The following is a 19,246-nucleotide window of genomic DNA, read 5'->3' as shown; positions in this document are numbered from 1 at the left end:
GTAAATCATGTAAAAAACGACCAGTAGGTGGCAGTGGTGCCTCACATGCTTGAAATGTATGCTTTTACAAAAAGCTCTTTTTCTCCGTTTTTTGCCCAGGAATCGCCATTTTCATGAAACTTAGCCATTTTGCAATGCCGATTGCTGAAGAATGGAAAAAGATAGAAACAATGTTTTTTCTGCTGAAAGAAGAGAGTCCAAACTTTATTTTGGTAGACTCCATGTTTATATAGCATTTGAACCAAATATTCTGTGGGCCTTGAATGATCAGTCAAAATCCAGTAAAATGCTGGGATTTAGGGGGTTGCTCCAGTGAAAATGGCTGGGATTTATTAATAGCTTTAAGAAATTTTGCACCAAAAAAAAAAAGAGCATTTAATACTTAACAATTTACTTTATCAACTGCTCAATTGGATTTGAACACAGTGACAACAGTAAATATAACCATAATTAAATTCAATGACTGCTGCCATAACTCCATGAAGAAACTTGAAATTTAAAACCGGACACAAAAATATTTTGTTTTATTTGCATTTATTTGTAAACAGTGGCGTGCCGTGCATTTCAACCTTTGGCCTTCAGTGACGTCACATATATTGTGATAACACAATACAGTATAGGCTTCAAGCAGCGCTTAATTTCAGGAGCATTTAAAACCATCAAGTATGCATTCACAATTATGAGCAGGAAACTAAATTTATAGATATTGTCAAAAATATAAAGATGATTTAAAAATACTGAATAAAATGCCACCCAAATTACGCTGTGTGATCTTGAACAAGTCTGTCCAATAAATTGCGCATTGTCGCAGTTTCATATAAGACACCAACCAAACAATAACAAAACAAACTATTCTTTGAAAATAAAGTACAGATAATTTGCATTTTGAAAATCGGCGATACAACAGCAAATAACTGAAAATGTTGAGCAGCTGAGCTTGAACGAACTTTCGTGGACGAAGGTGACTACAATGCGCCATTATAAATTGCAGGTGAGCAGATTTATTTGATACATTTTTGTATCTTTGTCATGTTATTTCGTTACCATTAATTTAATACTAACGAAATAAAATGACAACAAGAAATGTAAAATAAAATTCATTTACTCACCAATGTAGTGCCTGTTCACTGAGCTGCACGTCTACGCGAGTGTCCCCAAACGTTTTTAAACGCACCGTCGTTTGTAAGTACCCAGCCGTGCTCTGATGTTTCCTTGCTGCCTTGGTAAAACAACTTAAATGGGTAAATCCAGTGTAGCTCTAAACACCAAATCGGTCCATTGCAAGCAATCGGCATTCCCAGCAGTACAAATTGCAGCGTTTCTCAGAGGCTGTGAGCCACGGGTACCGTTCATAATTTCTCGTCTGAAAATGACGGACAAACTCTTTTCCTTGCTGGGACAGGCTAGCTAGCGCAGGAGTTGGGTGACCTCTTCGCACAATATCCAGCTTTTCGTGGAAGGTCCGTCTTGAAAATTGTGTGGAAAGTAGTTCTGCAACCATGTCAACGTCTTCTTCTTCGGCCATTTTGGGTTAAAATGCAGTGATTGCTCCCTCTAGCAGGCGCTAATCCAATCACGGAACGCGCACATCCAGTCTCGACGTAAACCCTTCTAGCGGGCCCCGGTGCGCAGACTCGTGATCTGATTGACTATTGCAACCTGACTATGACCGTTCATTTACAGCGCACGGGGGCCTGCTCTGTTTAATCTGAAGGCCCCGAGCAAGTTTAATTTACCTGGCAACACAAGCTAGCTGAAATATGATTGGTTAAAATCTCTATCATAATAAATAATTTATCGAGTGGCTTTCAATGTTATTTAAAATAACATTATTGAAAGCCACTCGACTAAGTGGAAATAATATGACGTAAAGAATACAGAGAATAAATTTGTTTACATATTTATGAAAATAAAACAACATGAATTACATTTATGTTATTGTCAGGGATGGCAATGGCTAGTGATGAAAAAAGCGGAAAGGGGCGTGGCGTGGACGGGGCGACCAATCAGAACAAGTAAGACATCATACGCGTCCAATCGTAGGGCTGTTTACAATCAGAAGATGGAAAGACTGATCGGGAGAGCTTGTGAAAACTCGACGATAAGGTACCTGACCCCCCCTAAAAATTTCTCAACGGATTTGGACGATTCACAAAAATGATCCGCGGAAAATTGCCATCCCTGTATTGTATGAATGTTTAGGCCAGCAGAGAGGGCCTTGCTGGCCCTGAGGTTCCGCCACTGTTTGTAAAAGAGAAAGTAAAAACCTATAACCTTAAGCCTGAATTGACTTGAGGCCAACTTCGCCATGTCAAATCAACGTGGTCCATTTCAGGATGGCCAAGTTTTCATTCAAAACTTTTTTTTAACGTCACAAAATGCTCTCACCATAATTAGAACAGGGGATATGTGAGAAAACTGCAGTTACAATTTGATGTTGACGAAACAAAAACAAAATAAGTTTACATTTGTATCTACAGTATTCTAAGTTAAGGGTTTCAAAAAAAGTCCGATGCAACAGGTCGTCTTTTCGGCGTGCTTTTTGGAGTACTGAAAGCCCTCTTTCTGCTGGCATTGGGAGTCTTGATGTTGGTGGAGAGTGCCATGGGAGAAGACTTTAAAACCCCAGATTTGGGTTTTTGTTGTGGGTCAAAGGGCACCTTAGACGACCCCTCTGGACTTAGTAACAGGCTGCGATCATTCTTCTTGAACTCTGCAACATGACAACAAGAAACACGGTTTTTCTTGACTCATACAAAGGCATAGGTGGTATCATCCTGACCATGCGCCATGACGTGCGCGGATTCTGTTAATTCAACGGACTCACTTTCTATTACAAGAAGCATACTTTAAAAGTTAAGATTTCCAATAAGACTGTGACTATGATCATGTTAAAGCATTCATTTATTACAACTTGCATATGAGAATAATGGACTCATAGCTTGTGTCTTGGGGTCACTTTTGTTTGAGACACTCAAATTATTTCAAGCGCTCTATGGTCAATGTCCACCTGTGCTGCAATAGCACGCTGTAGTGTCCACCGTTTAAAAAAATATTTCGTTTTTGTAACTTTATTAGTTCGGTCTTTTGAGGTGCTACCAACTTGAATATACTTCTTCCCTTCTCCTGCTTTGTGAATGAAAATCACCTCGTCTTTTTAATGTGTCCAGCTTGTAGTCCGTAGATGACATTGAGTTCCGTGTACGTTTTGCGGACAACTGTAACCTTTAAATCATTTAAGTCTAATTAAAAGTTTTTTAAAAAAAACCTGCACAATTATTGCAATGAGTTACGTGCTCGGCCAATGATCGTTCGTTAAAGTGCGCGACAATCACAACACAGATCCACTCGCTCATCCATGCTGAGACGAATCGCATAACGGAAGGTACATAACTAGAGGCACATTTCCGAAAAATGTTTTATGCTAAGTTGAAAGTTCATAAAAAGGGTTGTTCTTAATGAGGTTCCACTCTTTGTTTTACAATATACAAATAAAGAAATTACTCTGACAGATTTTATTTTATTGGTGCTGGGTCTGGAAAGAATCCAACAGTATAAATAAACCAAAGAAAGCATCATCAAATGTTCAACTCAAAATACTTGTGACCATCCTTTATTTTGCCAAGTACTCTGCTTTTTAGTCAAGAACTGAAAAATGGAAGATTTGGTAATTTGGGATTTTTTAAAAATTGTGTTAAACCGGGAGTCGGCAAACGCGGCTCTTTAGCGCCGTCCTAGTGGCTCCCTGGAGCTTTTTCAAAAATGTTTGAAAATGGAAAAAAGATGGGGTAGGGAATTTTTTTGTTTTAATATGATTTCTATAGTACAAACATGACAAACATTCTTAACGCTTACAATGCTGTAAAGATGTGTAGAATAAATATTAAATTTCAACATTTCTGTCAACGAGGATTTGTGTCATAGCCTGCGACACACGTTTCTATTAGCAGGGCAGGATGCCAGGCTGTTGTTAAAAAAAAAAAAAAAAGAACGAAATAAAGAATTAAAAAACAGCATTTCATGTACAATTCACCGAGGGTACTGGCAAATAATGGGAATGTGGAGAAGCATTTTTAAAGGGTGCACGTCAGCTACGATGGTTAACACGCTGCAAAAGTGCGTCCCCTTGCCTCGATCATTTGAAGGACCGTTATGGCTATTGCTCATTATGGCACGCGTGTGTAAGTGCGTGCATATGTGCGGTAACGGGTCGATCGCAGGAGGTTGGTTGATCGAAAAGTAGATCTTCCGTCAAAAAAGTTTGGGCACCCTTTCTCTACAGGATGCATTGCAGGGAAAAAAATATTTCATCATTCAGGCTCATTGTGTATTTGTAGCCAAGTTAGTCATTTTGATAGTAGGCTAATATAGCTAATATAGCTACAGTGGGACAAATAAGTATTTAGTCAACCACCAATTGTGCAAGTTCTCCTACTTGAAAAGATTAGAGAGGCCTGTAATTGTCAACATGGGTAAAGCTCAACCATGAGAGGCACAATTGGTGGTTGACTAAATACTTATTTGCCCCACTGTACATACAGCATGTGTTGCCTTCATTGTAAAGCTTATATAAGGCGTTTAATTTTTTGCGGCTCCGGGCAAATTAGTTTTTTGGTCCAATATGACACTTTCAACATTTTGGGTTGCCGACCCGTGTTAAACTAACGAGTCAAGTGGAGTATTCAAAAACTTGGCATAGTGCCGGGGCCTCAAAATAGACCTAAACATATTGACATTGAACATTGTCTTACCAGCTGTTTTATTATTCTTCAGATGGAATGTCACCTTCTTGCTGTCTGATGTGGGAGTTTGATCCATCTGTGGAGGGAAAAACAGAATCAACAGAAAGAATGTAATGTCATTTTTTTATACACATCTAAATACCTTCTTGCCAAAGATTTGAGTTGTGCTTTTTCCCTTAGTCCTGAAGAAGAGCGGTGTTGGAACTTTGACGTTTCGCTGAAATGTGACCAAGTCACTTGACAATGTCTTTGGCCTGGCTTTTGGTGTAGCTGAACCATTAAATGCCTGGAGTGGAGAAGCATTGTGAAATATCCACGGGAAAGTGATTTAAAACAGAGTTTACAGATGAATCTGAAAACGCATGCCCTCATTTCATACTCACTTTTGACTTCTTGACACCCAGTGCTATTTCTGCAGTGTCATTGGGTGGTGTGGCAGGCTCAAACTCATCCGCTTCAAACTCAAACACCACAGGGATCTTTCTTTTCTTCTTATTTGGCTTCCCCGAGGAATCGGATGCCTCATCGCACACCTCGGGCTTCTTTTCCGAACTGCTCACCTCTTTCACCTTTGCACATTTTCGTTTGTTTTTCTTCTTCAATGGAGTTCCCATTTGATTGTCAGATGCAAATTCATTTTCAACGTTCGTACTTGGATTTGCAATCAGTACGTTCTCAGATTTATTATTTTTCCTCTTGCACTCATCCGAGGGGGTGGTATCGGTTAAACCCTGAGGTTGGAGAGCTGTGCCAACAGGAGCAGAATTATCACAAGGTACCGACAGAGAATCTAACGGGATTTTCGGTGAACAAGCTGCAAATGCTTTGACCTTTTGAGCCTTCAGAACTTTCTTTTTTGTCTTGGCAGTATTTGAGGCCCGGAGCTCGGTTTCATTCGATATGATCTCGCAGGGAGCTGGAACCGCCATGCTGCCAGCTTGTAACTCAATCTTAACACTATTCTTTAAGGGGCTCTCATGCTCGCCGATCACTGCAGTTGTGCCGGCCTCCTGCATCGTCTCATGATTCTCTAATTTTTCTTTACACTCCGATGTTGGCCTCTTTTTTTTCTTTTTTGACTTTTTGTTGGTTGTGCAAGAATTGAGGTTGCTGCCTTTATCTGAGGCAAAAACAGACGATTCTTTTTTGGCCATATCTTCAGACTCACTCAGCACAATCTTGCTTTGATTGGGAGCCTCAGTGTCCTCCCCATTCGATATTCTGGCATTTAAATTAGCACCTAAACAGCCATCATGAGACGCCTTCTTTTTTTTCCTTGGCTTGGTGATATCTTTGTCATTAAGATCTGTTGGCTTCATATCATCGTTGTCGGAGTCATCATCTTGCTTGAGTTGCATTTTTTTCTTCCCTGAAGGAGAAACAACACAAAGAGTGATTTTAAATAAATGATGACAACTCTAAGACAGTAACTAGTGCTGGGTATTTTGTGCTCGGTGCTCACAATTTATACTACATTCCATCTCTCATCATAATCGACAGAACTCTGTTTTTCATTGTCGGGAAAGTTAGCATTTCTATGCTCTGCGAAACGCTTGCTCGCTTTTGAGAGCAGATGTTCCCTGCTACAGTGAAGATCCAGTCCAAAGGGGCGGAGGTTGAAGGGTTGCACAGAATAGATTTTGCTACCCTTAATAGCCTGGGGAAATGTTTCTCATTTTCATGCCACCATTTGAAAGTATCATTCTTTTGAGAGACTGGAGCCTCTCCAAAGTACATCTGGATTTCTTTGAACACTATAGGGGTGTTCACACGGCACACATTTGCATCGGTGCTGCACCGATGTATATTGTTGCGATATATCTTACACTGGTGTAAATTTTGTGGAGTGTTCACACGTATAAATGTTCACACGTATAAAGCTGCTTACTAAAGATAAGCGTGTTAACCCCGGTGCAGCCCCACTTGCGTTCACACGGCAGTTTCTGCGGCCGTGCAATACGTAATAATACGGAAATAAAACATGCGCATGCGTAAAGTGTTCTTCCTTTTCCCCACCTTGTTTGTGGCATTGAAAAACCATGGTTTATGCTTCTCCAGACAAATCAACGCTGTGGTCTATCAGACACCGTAAAAGGATGAGAGAGAGAAAGGAAAGAAGTGCAAAATACCCAGGATGCAATTGAGAAACACTGACGTCGGGTAGCATTTACTCAGGAGTAAATTTTTAAACCACCTCCTGAGGAGGGTTAAATTTGTTCCGGTTTAAGCTGTTTAAGCTCAGGGGCTACACCGGTATAACTTTATACGTGTGAACGCTCTATGGGGGCCCAATCCATAGCTGTACTCCAGCCGCATCCAGTGCTTGTTTTTACTTTCATTATAATCTCAGTTAGCGTTTGATTGTGTCGTTCTAACAGCCAGATTACTGGCATCAAACATGGCCTCGGGTCTGCTCTGTCTTGCAACCCACAAAAGTTGCCCTATTTTCGACCGTAGCTGATCTCTTTCCTCATCAGTAACAGGTGAAGCTTGCTCAGCTGCTCGCGATGGTGTCAGATGTATAGTCTGTAAATTCTCGATGTATGTGGCTTGGTGTATTTTTACCCTGTCGTCAGAGGTCACAAAATCTACACCCACAAAAGAAAAATTATCATGAGCTTCACGACCAACACTGAATTTCTCTTTGAGATGAACCATGACAGTCAGTTCAAACATATGAGATCCACCCCAAATGAAATCATCAACATTAGCAAGAACCCCAGTTACTCCTTTTTCACTGTCCAACCAGTAGAAAACTGCCGGGTCAACTTTGGATATAGTACCTGCCGCACCGATCATTATATCCTTCACTCTGTTGTACCAATATAGAGATGCATCTGCCAGACCATACACACACTTTTTTAATTTCCAAAGTCTTCCCGTACAGTTAGCTTCCGGAGGAGGCTTGACAAAAATGTCTCTGGATAGTTCCATGCCCTGCAGGAATGCCGATTTTATGTCCATCGAATGAAGTGTCCATCGTTTTTGACAAATCACTGCTACAAGAAGCCTCAGTGACTCTGAGGCACAAGTAGGCGAGTCCTTTTGTAGCTCTGCAACTTGCAGCTCTTCAAATCCTCTTGCTACCAGTCTTGCTTTTGGTACCACACCAGTCACTGTCTCTTTCAGAGTGCACACCCAACGGGTGGATATGCACTTCTGCCCCTTGTCGTCAACTACCTCAAACACATCATTTTGTCTCCAATTCTGTATTTCACTTGTTTTGGCGTCATCAAATAATACATCATTCGCCACATATATATCCTCACTCCAGAAGTCCGATACATTTTGATCCACCTGAATTTGAAGATTCCCTAATTGTGACACATCTGCGGATATGCTGGTGCCAGCCACTCCAGCAGGCTCAAGAAGTTCCAAATTGTACCAATTTTTATATTTTCCGGTTGCTTTCCCTGCACGCCCTAAAACCTTTGCTGTTTGTTGAACGCTTGTGTCTGTGGTTTTGAATGTTACAATTTGACCAGTCTTCAACTTGGTATTTCTGTCATGCTCTTGTCCTTCAGCCCTTGTGTCTGCCACAGCTGGCAATGAATCAATCTCTGTGTACTCAGCAAGAGGCCCTTCTTCCTCCAACTCCAACTCCTCAGTGGTACACCGTTGCTTGCTGTCGGTCTCTTCATCACAGGTTGTCTGTGGGTCAACATCATGTTCCTGAGTAACCTTGTTCAGTCTGAGGTGATGAACTCTAATGCAGGTGCCTCCATGTCGAACAAAAACAACAGCACCATCCTGTCCAATGACTACCCCTGGCCCTTTCCATTCTGGACAGTCCAACCGCGTAGTAAACCTTGTCACCCAGTTCATACTTCTCATCTGTGTGACGCAGCCGTTTCTTGAGTGCTCTCCGTATTCTCTCTGAACATTCCGCTTCAGTAAAGGCCTTTCTCGCTGCATGCAAAGCTGAGATATGCTTTGCAACCCATTCGCTTTTCGTGGTGCCTTCCAGAGCAGGTGCTTTGTCAATTAACACAGAGGGTAAGTTGGGGTTCTCTCCGAATACCAGTTGATGTGGACTGTAGCCATGGACACTTTGCATGCAGTTCTTTGCCATTAGAGCCCAATCCATAGTTGTGCTCCAGCCGCATCCAGTGCTTGTTTTTACTTTCATTATAATCTCAGTTAGCGTTTGATTGTGTCGTTCTCACAGCCCATTACTCCAAGGACTGTAGGCAGCTGTTGTCTTTACTTCCATGTTGAAATTCTCAGCCATGTCTCTCACTTCTTCATTGTTGAACTCCCCACCATTGTCACTGAACAGTCTTTTAGGGGGGTCGTGCACACTGATCCAGTCATGAATAAAATGCTTCAAAATCTCAGAGGACTTCTTGGTAGTCAGGACACTTCCTGCGCTGAAACGAGTGAACTGGTCAATAATATGTAGGTACCACACTCCTGGCTCGAGCTCATGCAAATCCACAGCAACAGTTTCATTGTATGTTGATGCAAGTGGTAAGCCAAAAGCAGGTTTTGGTTGAGTAAATGTTGCCGTGTGAACACCCCTGATGATGTAGTGTTAAAAGAAATCAGTGTCACCACATTTCCTATTCAATTATAACATCGCTGTCACAATGTTGGAATCACACACAGTGCGATACGTGCTGAAAATGTCATTGTTGGTCTTATATTGAAGTTTACATTCCAAATCTACAGCTATAAATATCACTCACGTTGACATTAATGTTAGCAGCTAAGCTAAACAGACAAGCAGTTTACACAGTCCGAGACGACTGTCCCTCGTCCGAAATAGAATCGGACAAAACGTGCTTCCGTCTCAAATGCTCACGCATTGCCAGTGTGCTGCTATGAAAGGCAAAGTCTACGTTGCACATTCTTCGCTCTTGACGTCTTCGTTGAAATGTTCCCGAACTTTCAATGTTTGATGACGGATAGCCATGACAGTAATAGCATACTACAGTTGTTCATTCCATCTGGTAGGAGTAAGCGTAGCTTTTCCAGTGACATCACGGCTGGCCCGATTAAACGCAACTGCGCATGTGCGTCGACTAGTCGGCGACTTAAATTACTTGTTGATGCTTTTGGTCGTCGATGTCATCATGATGAATCAACTAATCTAGGCCTAACATGCATGCATGCATGCGCGCGCGCGCCCGCACCCACACCCACAATTAAGGGACGTTTAAATGCTTATTACTACATGAGGAAACATTGAGCCATCGTATTGCTCTATATTGCCTCTGACACATACTGTGCGGATTAGTCTAGATAGACTCCCTTTTCTACGCATCTTGACTATTTTTAAAGATGCACATTTTGTAGTGAGAAAGAGGTCCTTTACGATTCTTAGCCGTTTCCTTTGCATTCTTTCCACGCTTCATCTTCTTTCTGCTGGCAAACATTTCATCATCCTCATCTGTAGAGACTTCCTCTGGATAGCCATCTTGAGGAAATAGACCTAACCAAAAAAAAAAGGCAGAGGATGAGTCACATAACACAAATAAACAAGAAAGACATTGTGTGGTATCAGGCAATTTAAAAATAGCAATACCTTCACTGAGATCCTGCAGCCTGCCATTAAAGAGAGAGAAAGTGTGTTGAAAGACAAGTGGGCTGATAATGCATATCATAAATTACATTCGACGGGCGTAAAAATCCCTCTTTTCCCAATCTGCTGAACAACTCTCTGATCCACTGAAATTTTAAGACACTGGCCAAAAATAGCATCCACTGGAGAGTTCCCAGGCGAAAACCACTGTTGTCCAAAAAGAACACAAAGGCTCATCTCACATTTGCGAAAAGACATCAAGATGATCCTCAAAACTTTTGGAAAAAACATTCTGTAGACTGATGAATCAAAAATTGAATTTGTGCGGCCTGTTACATTTGGTGTAAAAATGATAGCATTTGATAAATAAAACATGGTGTTGCCAGTGTGATGGTCTGGGGCTGCTTTTCTATCTCAGGACAAGGACAACTTGCTGTGATTGATCGGACAAAGAATTCTGCTGTCTACTAGAAAATCCTGAAGGACAATGTCCGACCATCAGTTTGCGCCCTCAAACTCAAGCACTCTTGGATCATGCAGAAAGACAACGAACCGTAACACATCAGCAAGTCCATCTCTGAATGGCTCAAAAAACAAAAGAAAAAAAAAGTAAGGTTTTGGAGTGGCCAAGTCAAAGTCCGGATTTGAATCCAATAGAGATGCTGTGGCGTGACCTCAAAAGAAAAACTCTCCAATGTGGCGTAGTTGAATTAAATCTGCCAAAGTGGGCCAAAATTCCTCCATAGCGATGTCAAAGACTGATCACAAATTATCGCAAATGCTTGATTTCAGTTATTGCTGCCAAGAGCGTCACAACCCATTACTAGCTTCAAGGGGCAATTACTTCTTCCACATAAGGACAGGAAGGTTTGGCTTTTTTTTGCCTTATTTAAATCACACGGACCACAACAACAGATACAGTATGATACTTTCAAAACTGTCTGAGGGGCTACAAAACTTACACTTTGATGATTTTGTAGAGCCTCTCTCTATTGTGGCTGGGTGTGCTCCTTCGAATTGACACCTCTAAAAGCTTGTCAGCAAGAGCTGCATAGTCAAACTGTAAAATAGATGTTTCATTAGAAGGGGGAAAGCAGAACATGGTATTTATCAAGAGCTCTGACTAAAGTGGTGCAGTGTAGCATATTATCCCTTTCCAATGAAAACCAAGTATCCCAAAATGTGTGTTCATTCTTGGAAAAACAACAACATGCATTTAGGATAAAAATACAATACTAACCTGTAGAACTGGTGCTATATTATCATCATCATCATTATCATCAAATGGTAACTCTGTGTCTGAGTCTCCTGATTCATGAGCACCCTGTTTCAAGTATGATTTACTGCCTGAAAACAAAATAACCAGCAAATAATGTCTTCCTGGCATAAAAATTCAATTCAATTCAGTCATTTATTTACAATAATATGTAACATTCATGGAGTTCTTTTTAAAACACTGTAGCATTCATGATTTGCAATCAATAACTTACAAACAGGTTGTTGTGTGCTATAGAAAATAGTGATTCTGAAAGGAAACTCAAAGCTTTGGGAAGATTTTTTTTGTCAGATTGCACTTAATGTTGCGTACTATATAGCAGTGGTCCCAAGCACTTGCCCGTGGGCCTTTTGATACTGAGCTGAACGATCGCTTGTGTGGCGCTTTCTCCAAAGCTACGGAATAAATCAAGCCTGCTGTTGGCCATGTGCAAGGTACATTCTCAAAAAGGGGCATGACGACAATCCCGTTGAATCAGCTGAACAAGTATTACTGAAGTGATGATGTGGAAAGCATGTTATGCCAGCGGATTTGCACATCCTGCCCACCTAAACATGAGCAGTTTAGCCGCTACGACGTAGCAATGCAGCCACCAAAGTATCAAACACCGTATGTAGGATGGATTCGTTCGTCCATCCATCCATTTTGCAAAGCGCTAACTTCAAAATCATTACGTTGACACTTTGAAAGGAAAATCAACTCCAAAATGTTCTTTAAAACAATATGCATTATGCGGCCTCATTCGTCTAAACATGGTATTATGATTAATATTGTGTTTGTGGAAAAATTAAACAACAAACTCCTCCCATTTTTAGCCATCTCGGGGCACAGCCATTTGCCACTTGCTGTCGACTGAAAAAAACATCCCAGTTGCTCATGGCTCAGGTTACATCCAATCGTGGCACAACTTGCGAATGTCACATGGCCAAACTCAGGAATCGGGCGAGCCATGATTGGTTGCTGCCTGTGCCCTGAGTAATTGTGATGGAAAGAAAATGTTGAGGTACTCTCTAGCTACCTTATTTGTCAGTACAAATTCTTTATGATTTCAGAGGTTCCCACAGGTGACGCCCAGTCGCAAGTTGCCGATCTCGCGAGAGGCATGTACTTGTATGAACCGGTCCGTAGTGCAAAGAAAAACAAAACAAACACAATACACGGCTGTATAGGAATGCGTCATGCTTCCTGTGAAAATGTACCGTTAATCTGCTTCACGAGGTCCTTTTCATCATCCCCTTCAGAGGACTGGCCTGAATCAGAGGACTCAGCTTCTTTCAGCTCCCTCATCAGATCCTCAATGGCATAGGGAGCCTGGTCAATAATTGTGTTGAAGATGCTGTTGCAGATCGCTCGGAAAAGTGTCCGACTGGTGAGACGGTCAATTAAACAGAATGGTAGATCAGTGGATGACAAATATTACAAAGCAAGCAGGAAGCTTCAGATCAAGACAGAATTTCGCAGCCATTCAACAGTGACGCTCCTAAAACTAGTATGATCAATAGAGAATGCGTTGACTGAAATATTACACGACCAGGACGCCAGCCAAATCCTCTTGAACACTGAAATCCAAATTGGAGATATTTTGCTTTGGTGACTTTATTCAATGTTAAGGTCAAAAGTTGTATGATTGTCAGGCAAATTAGATGAATAGACTTTACGCCCATTGAAATTAAAACATATTCAAAGGCCTGATAATTCTACCACATTTGGAGTAAACATACAGTATTTCGCTGGGTTATGGGGTATTCAAGACTGACAAAACGTTTTCATATACGTAAAATTATTGTTACCCCTCTGTTAATGAAAGAAAAACCCTCAGTGGTCACAGAAATAACTTCAATCTGACCAAAGTACAGTCAAACCTCGGCTTTCGAATGTCTGTTATCGACCAAATCGGATTTCGACCAGAAAATTCGACATTTTTACACCTCAGGTTAGAACTGAAAACCGGTTTTCGACCAAACTGAGCAAACCCGAATACGCCACTCGACTCCTTTCGAGGTCCTTACACGAGCAAGTGACGCTTACGCGTGTGACGTTCACAAAAATATTATGAAACAGTCTTGGTTATTCTGTAATTTACTGGTTGTAGCATGGTAACTTTATGAATAAAACATTTGTCATAAGGTGTAGTAATGCTAATGTTAACTGTCGGTCGAACTAACGATGACGCGTGGTAGATTCTTTCGTCAAATTGATAGTAGATTACACATGCATCGTCTTGGGAAGAGGATGTCAAGCCATATCAATACTTACCTGTATTAATGATTACCAGTAAATTAATCTTTGCAGTGTGAGACTGGAAAAAAGACTCAGATTTTGTGGTATGCTCTATTCATGATGCCATATGAGTACAACATATTTTGATCCATTTATTTTGTTGAATAATCCTGGAGTACACAGCTGCTGATATAATGTTCATTGTTAATGCATTGTTTTCAAACATTTACCCTTGAAACATTATACTTGTGAGTATCAGAATTCTTGATTATGAATATCAGTCAAAATAGAAAAATGGGTTCCCATGATGAACGTTTACGGAACCCAAAATTAGTTACCGTGGTTTCCTATTGGGTAATCCAACGGAATCGTAAAACGGTTACCGTGAATTTCCTAAATCCTCAGGCCTGCTACGGTACATCTTTTTTTCCCCCCGCAAGGATCGCAGTTTGACAATCGCCACCATTGTTGTTTTGATCTCGCGTTAAGTAATCTCGCATGTCGTTCTTGCAAGACGCAGAAAGCAGACTATTGCCAAGTTTTGTAACGTTAAAACAAGCGTTGCGAACAAGTGTTGCGAACGTTTATTGCGGAGGTATCACGGAGGAAGCAGCTAAAGTTGGATCGTTTTTTGCGATAAGTTGACTTTGAGAAAGCCTTGCATCATTGACTGTAAATTTCCCCAGTGTGGGACAAACAAATAATATCTTACCTTATCTTATTGGAAGCGGAGTAAAGAGAGGAGAATTTATGAACTCAAAGACTAAACCATGGGATGAAATAAGAACCTATTTCTCAGCAAATCTCGTATGCCTGAATTATTAAAATTTTTGCAGCATTTGTTTATAAGAAATAAACCTATTATCAATGGATATTGTTGTTGTTTGTGTTATTATCATATGCAATTGAATAAGTAGGCCATTTCAGAATTTGGGACTCTCTAAATGCATAATGGGACTCATACTTTTCTCATCAGCGAGTCCCTGGGACTCGCGGGGGTTAAATTGTAATATCACTGCACACACACACACAAAATGTCTAAAATGTACTAAAAAGTAATGAAATCTGATTTACCCCCCCCCCCCTTTTTTTAAGTCAACACCATCAAAAATGGTGTGGAAGATTTTTCATCCTTTGTAATTTAAAAAAATATACTTCCCTGCAGATATGAAATCAAACAAAAGGAAGCTAAGAGTGCTGAACTTACTCCTTGGTTTTGGCTGCAGTTTTGCAGAATGGCTCGATGAATCTCAGGTTCTGGTCAGCAGTGAGCTATGGAGAAAAAATGTGAAAAGGACCATCACATTTTTATTTCAATCAGTTATTAATATTTCCTCAAAATTTGTTGCAGAATCCTCTATAATGGATGTGTCACTCAAATGAAACTATAATATTGGCCTTTAGAGTGGATAGACTTCAAAATGTCATATCTAAATTCTGTTCAGTTTATTTTTGTCAAGTGAAACACATTCAACAGGATCAATAAAATAAATGCGGACAAGTACCCAAATCTCCGTCTACGCTCCATACTCCAAATGACCCGTTTGGATCATAACTTTACCTCTGATGCACCCACAGCTGCTAGTTCTGTCAAGTAAAGGTCCAAGATATGAAACTGCAGACCAGCAGGTGCACCGTTGCCACTGTTCAGGACCTCTGTTGCAAAGAGCTCCAGAAATCTTGAAACCACACTAAAAAAAGAAAGAAAAAAAATAAATAAAAATAAAGACATTATGTAAAATATTTAACCTACCGGTATGTTATGACGCACTGTACAATTTGCGCATGACAGTTTTTATGGGTTACCTGCTATCCCAATTGTTTCTCTTCAGCATCTCAAAGCTTTGTCTGAACATGAAGCGGATCAGCTGTAATATGAAAAGAAGGGCCACCATAAGGGGGAGAAAAGTGATATATTCATGCGCGCGCACGCACACACACCTGGAAAAACTTGTCCATTCGTAGTCTGTCAATGCCAGTCCACTCTCTTTTGAAGGTCTTAAGGGAGCTCTCCAGATATAATAGTTCTGTGGAAAACATCATTTTCAGCACCGGCTTTTGACATTTTAATTTGTATTTGGAATTACACCAGCATAGGATCAACTTACGTCCATCAATGTCATGAAAGGTGTGAATCAGTGTGCAAAGAGAGTTGGAAAGCTCCTCCTGTGAACAACATTGTGCCTCAAGTTAAGCAAATACAAAGTGAAACAATCTAAGAAAGGCCCAATATATTTAACAACTAAATGGCAGTGGGTGCCATTAATTCAGCCCAACACGCAGGGTCGTGGTGGCCATAGGGAATATTGTGGGATTCCTGAACGGCCGGTCCATTTCAGGACCAGTCTAACAACCCCTGCCCCCAAATGGCATAAATTACATTTTTGCGCATGACAGCCGCTGTCTACAGTCACTCAGTGGTTGCACCGCGACTCCAGCGGTCCGTCAAAATACGTCTCCTAGACGCGTCCCTAGTGAGGTGTTCCGGGCATGTCCCAAAGGTAGGAGTTCCTGGGGGTGAACCAGGACAGCCTGGGAACGCCTTGGGAAGAGCTCAAAGAAGTGATTGGTGACCAATCACTGCTCAGCCTGAAAATGTTCCATAAGCCGCGACGAAAGAAAGAAAGAAATACCTGTAAACGTGGTTTGTCCTGCATCCACAAGCAGTAGAACAGACCTTTCCACAGCTTGAGCATTTCTTCACTCGTAAAGCCATCTGGACAGAGAACATAAAACCAAAGGAGCGCCTTGGTGAATCGAGTATTATATCAGCTGTTTTTGGACAAAGCAAGGACAAGGAAGGGCAGCTTTCATTAGATCGTGCATTTCATACAGAAAGTAACTCACCACGCTCCATTTTAAAACAAATAAGCTATTCACACACAGACCTCATAACCAGAAGAAAAGGGCCATTTGAGTAAAAATTGATCAGGAGGGACTACTACAGTGTTAGGTTGTCAGAATCAAATGTGTGTAGATTTATTTTTACCTATTAAACTGCCTTTGAAAAGTAGTCTGAAGTTTGTTGCTAGTCTATACAGGGCACACGGTGCGAGCCCCGAAATTCCCTATCCCACTAAGCAGTGAACAATTGCAAGTGTTTTCGAAGGCACCAACAGTATGTGATGGCAGTAAACCTGGGATCAGGTCAGCCTCCAATCGGTAAAGACAGGTCAAGCCAACCTCCACAACGATTGTTCATCCTGCATGACGGTAACGCCGCCAAGTGCTGCAAAAGCCAATTTCAAAATAAAAGCCCAACTAGTGTCCTGCTATTGATTGGTAGCCGTCGATTTTGAAGTTGGCATTCACAGCCGGTTGATGGCATGTTACTGTAATAATGCAAAGTATGAACAATTATGGCAGCTGGATTGACTTGACTTCCAAGTTCAAGAGTTGCGACTTAGAATTGAAGCAGATTTACATGGGACACTTTGATTAGCTCCTCTTTCATCTATAACTGCATCAAACAACAAAGTGCATGCAGGAAAAGTGGTTAAGATTGCACGACTGTGTCTTATCGAGTCAAGTACAACTTTGTCAAATGTGCTGTATGTGCAACATACCTTTACATTCCCTCTCACAACATACAACAAGAGGAGCCGCTGCGGGTGCCCGTCCCGCCATCAAAAGAAAAGTTAACAAAATGACAAAATAAGACAAGACAACACATTAGACACAGACAATCTTATGTGTTGTATTGTATTATTTTGTTATTATGACTTCAAGATGGCGTCGCAATAGTGGCTGCCTTTATAGCAGCTCCTATATTTTGTTCTTCTACTTTCTTCCTTTCATAACTTTGCTGCTGTAAATTGGGAATTTCTCCATTGTGAGACAATTAAAGGTTTTCTTATTCAAATAGTGCGTACCAAATAAACTGTTACCTGAGGCAGAAAAAAATGCAAGCATTTTTAAAAAAATAAAATCAAGGCTCTTGAATTGGACTTTTTTCACCGCGGGAAAAATTCCAATCAGAATGTTCATGCACAGTATCGGTAACAGATTTGACACTGGTCGAAACGGCAGATAGTGATATCTGAGTTTCAAACCTTAAGTATAGATGTCTGCAACTTTACCATATTTTCATGACTACAAGGCACATTTAAAACTCTTACATGTCCTCCAAAATGGAAGGGACGCCTAATAATGTGGGGCATTTTGTGTATGAACCAAGTTCCAAATTCTGTGAATGATGTGGAGTAGCTGCACTGCATTTGACTGATTGATGTGCTGACAGGCTTCTTATATAAAGGAAAAGCAGACGTAACTTAGGCATTAGACATTAAGCGCCTTCCTCAACATTAAACTTAATTCACACCTATGGAGAGGAAGACATTAATATCTATAAAATCTCAAATATCGGTCTGATTTTTTTTATATTTTCAGACACTGTGGCAGAGATGTGCCCATGAATTTTGGTAGAGATTGATTGTACATTTATAACATCAAGCCGCGTTAAGCTTTTTCCCTATAGTGAACGCCTATGGGCAGGAAAAAGCTCAATGCTCATAAAATCCTGAACACTGTGACTATTACTTATTTTCAGAGGCTGAAGTGAATTTAAGTGTTAATTTGGGTGGCGATAAGTTGTCAAACATTAAGACACGTTAAGCTTATTCTCTACAGTGAACCTCCTGATAGCTTAATGTCCATAAAATCTAAGATACTGTAGCGATTTTTGATATCCACAGAGGTTTACGTGGGCATAGGTAGAAATGTGCATGTGAATTTTGATAACTGCTCGTAGTTTCCTGACATTAACATTACATTTGGCTTTTTTTTTTAACAATAAGCGTTTTAGTTAGCACGACGTTGCTGGTGTATACAATGTTAATTGTGGATAGTCTAACTTACCTTTTAAATCTGAACCCACTTACCGTACTGTAAAACATTGTTTAGTTTCGAAGGATGGAATTTGTTGATTAAGAACTGAGCTTGGACATAGGAAAGTGTCCATATAGTGATATGTAACGTTCCAAACACAAGGCAATGCTATTAATTCGTATTTGTGAATGTTCCTAGCACCGTTATAAATGCACATAAGAGCACTAAACGCGAGTTACTTACCCGTCGGTTTCTGTGATCTGACATTTATATACTTCTTCAGCTTTTTTAATGCTTTTGTTCGAGTAGGCTTTTCGTTTGAGGCTAACTTTTGTGCCAGTTGAATCTCTGGATCTTGAACGGCCGCCATTTTCACACTGATTCACGTGGAGCGGTGCTGCTCAGGCGCACGTTCCTTCATTTCGTCGCAGACAGATGACATCACACATTGCCATCACAGGCACGATGTATGTTACTGTATCTTGTTTTCGGTTAATTTGAAAAGTCAAAGTCAAAAGCCAGCTTTATTGTCAAACATGCTCTATGTACAACATTCAGCATAGATTAAATTTCTTTCCCCTCAACCATAGTGCAAATATCCAGTGCATTAAAAACGCACACAGCTAAAAATAAGGGCAGTGAAAATTGAATACAAAG

The 19,246-nt window shown here is 40.7% G+C and overlaps 1 protein-coding gene across 1 annotated transcript; it reads right to left on the bottom strand.

Annotated features, from left to right (window-relative positions):
• Positions 1-1,888: 1,888 nt before the first annotated feature.
• On the bottom strand, positions 1,889-18,980 carry rrp1 (ribosomal RNA processing 1). Its single transcript, XM_086124210.1, has 16 exons — positions 18,833-18,980; positions 16,396-16,478; positions 15,871-15,928; positions 15,704-15,789; positions 15,569-15,630; positions 15,324-15,453; positions 14,970-15,034; positions 12,742-12,908; positions 11,507-11,613; positions 11,229-11,326; positions 10,270-10,289; positions 10,060-10,176; positions 5,126-6,111; positions 4,885-5,028; positions 4,752-4,818; positions 1,889-2,713 (listed from the first exon to the last, which is right to left on the bottom strand). Exons 1-16 carry the CDS (start codon positions 18,957-18,959, stop codon positions 2,499-2,501), a joined length of 2,532 nt encoding a protein of 843 aa, XP_085980336.1. The 5' UTR covers positions 18,960-18,980; the 3' UTR covers positions 1,889-2,498.
• Positions 18,981-19,246: the final 266 nt, after the last annotated feature.

This window comes from Hippocampus guttulatus, chromosome 11 (genome assembly GCF_054856545.1).
Source record: "Hippocampus guttulatus isolate MCC_2025c chromosome 11, RoL_Hgut_1.0, whole genome shotgun sequence".
Classification (NCBI taxonomy): domain Eukaryota; kingdom Metazoa; phylum Chordata; class Actinopteri; order Syngnathiformes; family Syngnathidae; genus Hippocampus; species Hippocampus guttulatus.
The sequence above is the reverse complement of the archived record's forward strand: the minus strand, read 5'-3'. Positions and strand labels throughout refer to the sequence as shown.

Coding starts and splice junctions, on each gene's coding strand:
- rrp1 (XM_086124210.1), bottom strand. CDS start 18,959: ATGGCGGCCGTTCAAGATCCAGAGATTCAACTGGCACAAAAGTTAGCC. Junction 11,614..12,741: donor CCTCGTGAAGCAGATTAACG/GTACATTTTCAC, acceptor TTTTGTTTTCAG/GCAGTAAATCATACTTGAAA. Junction 4,819..4,884: donor CTCAAATCTTTGGCAAGAAG/GTATTTAGATGT, acceptor TTCCCTCCACAG/ATGGATCAAACTCCCACATC.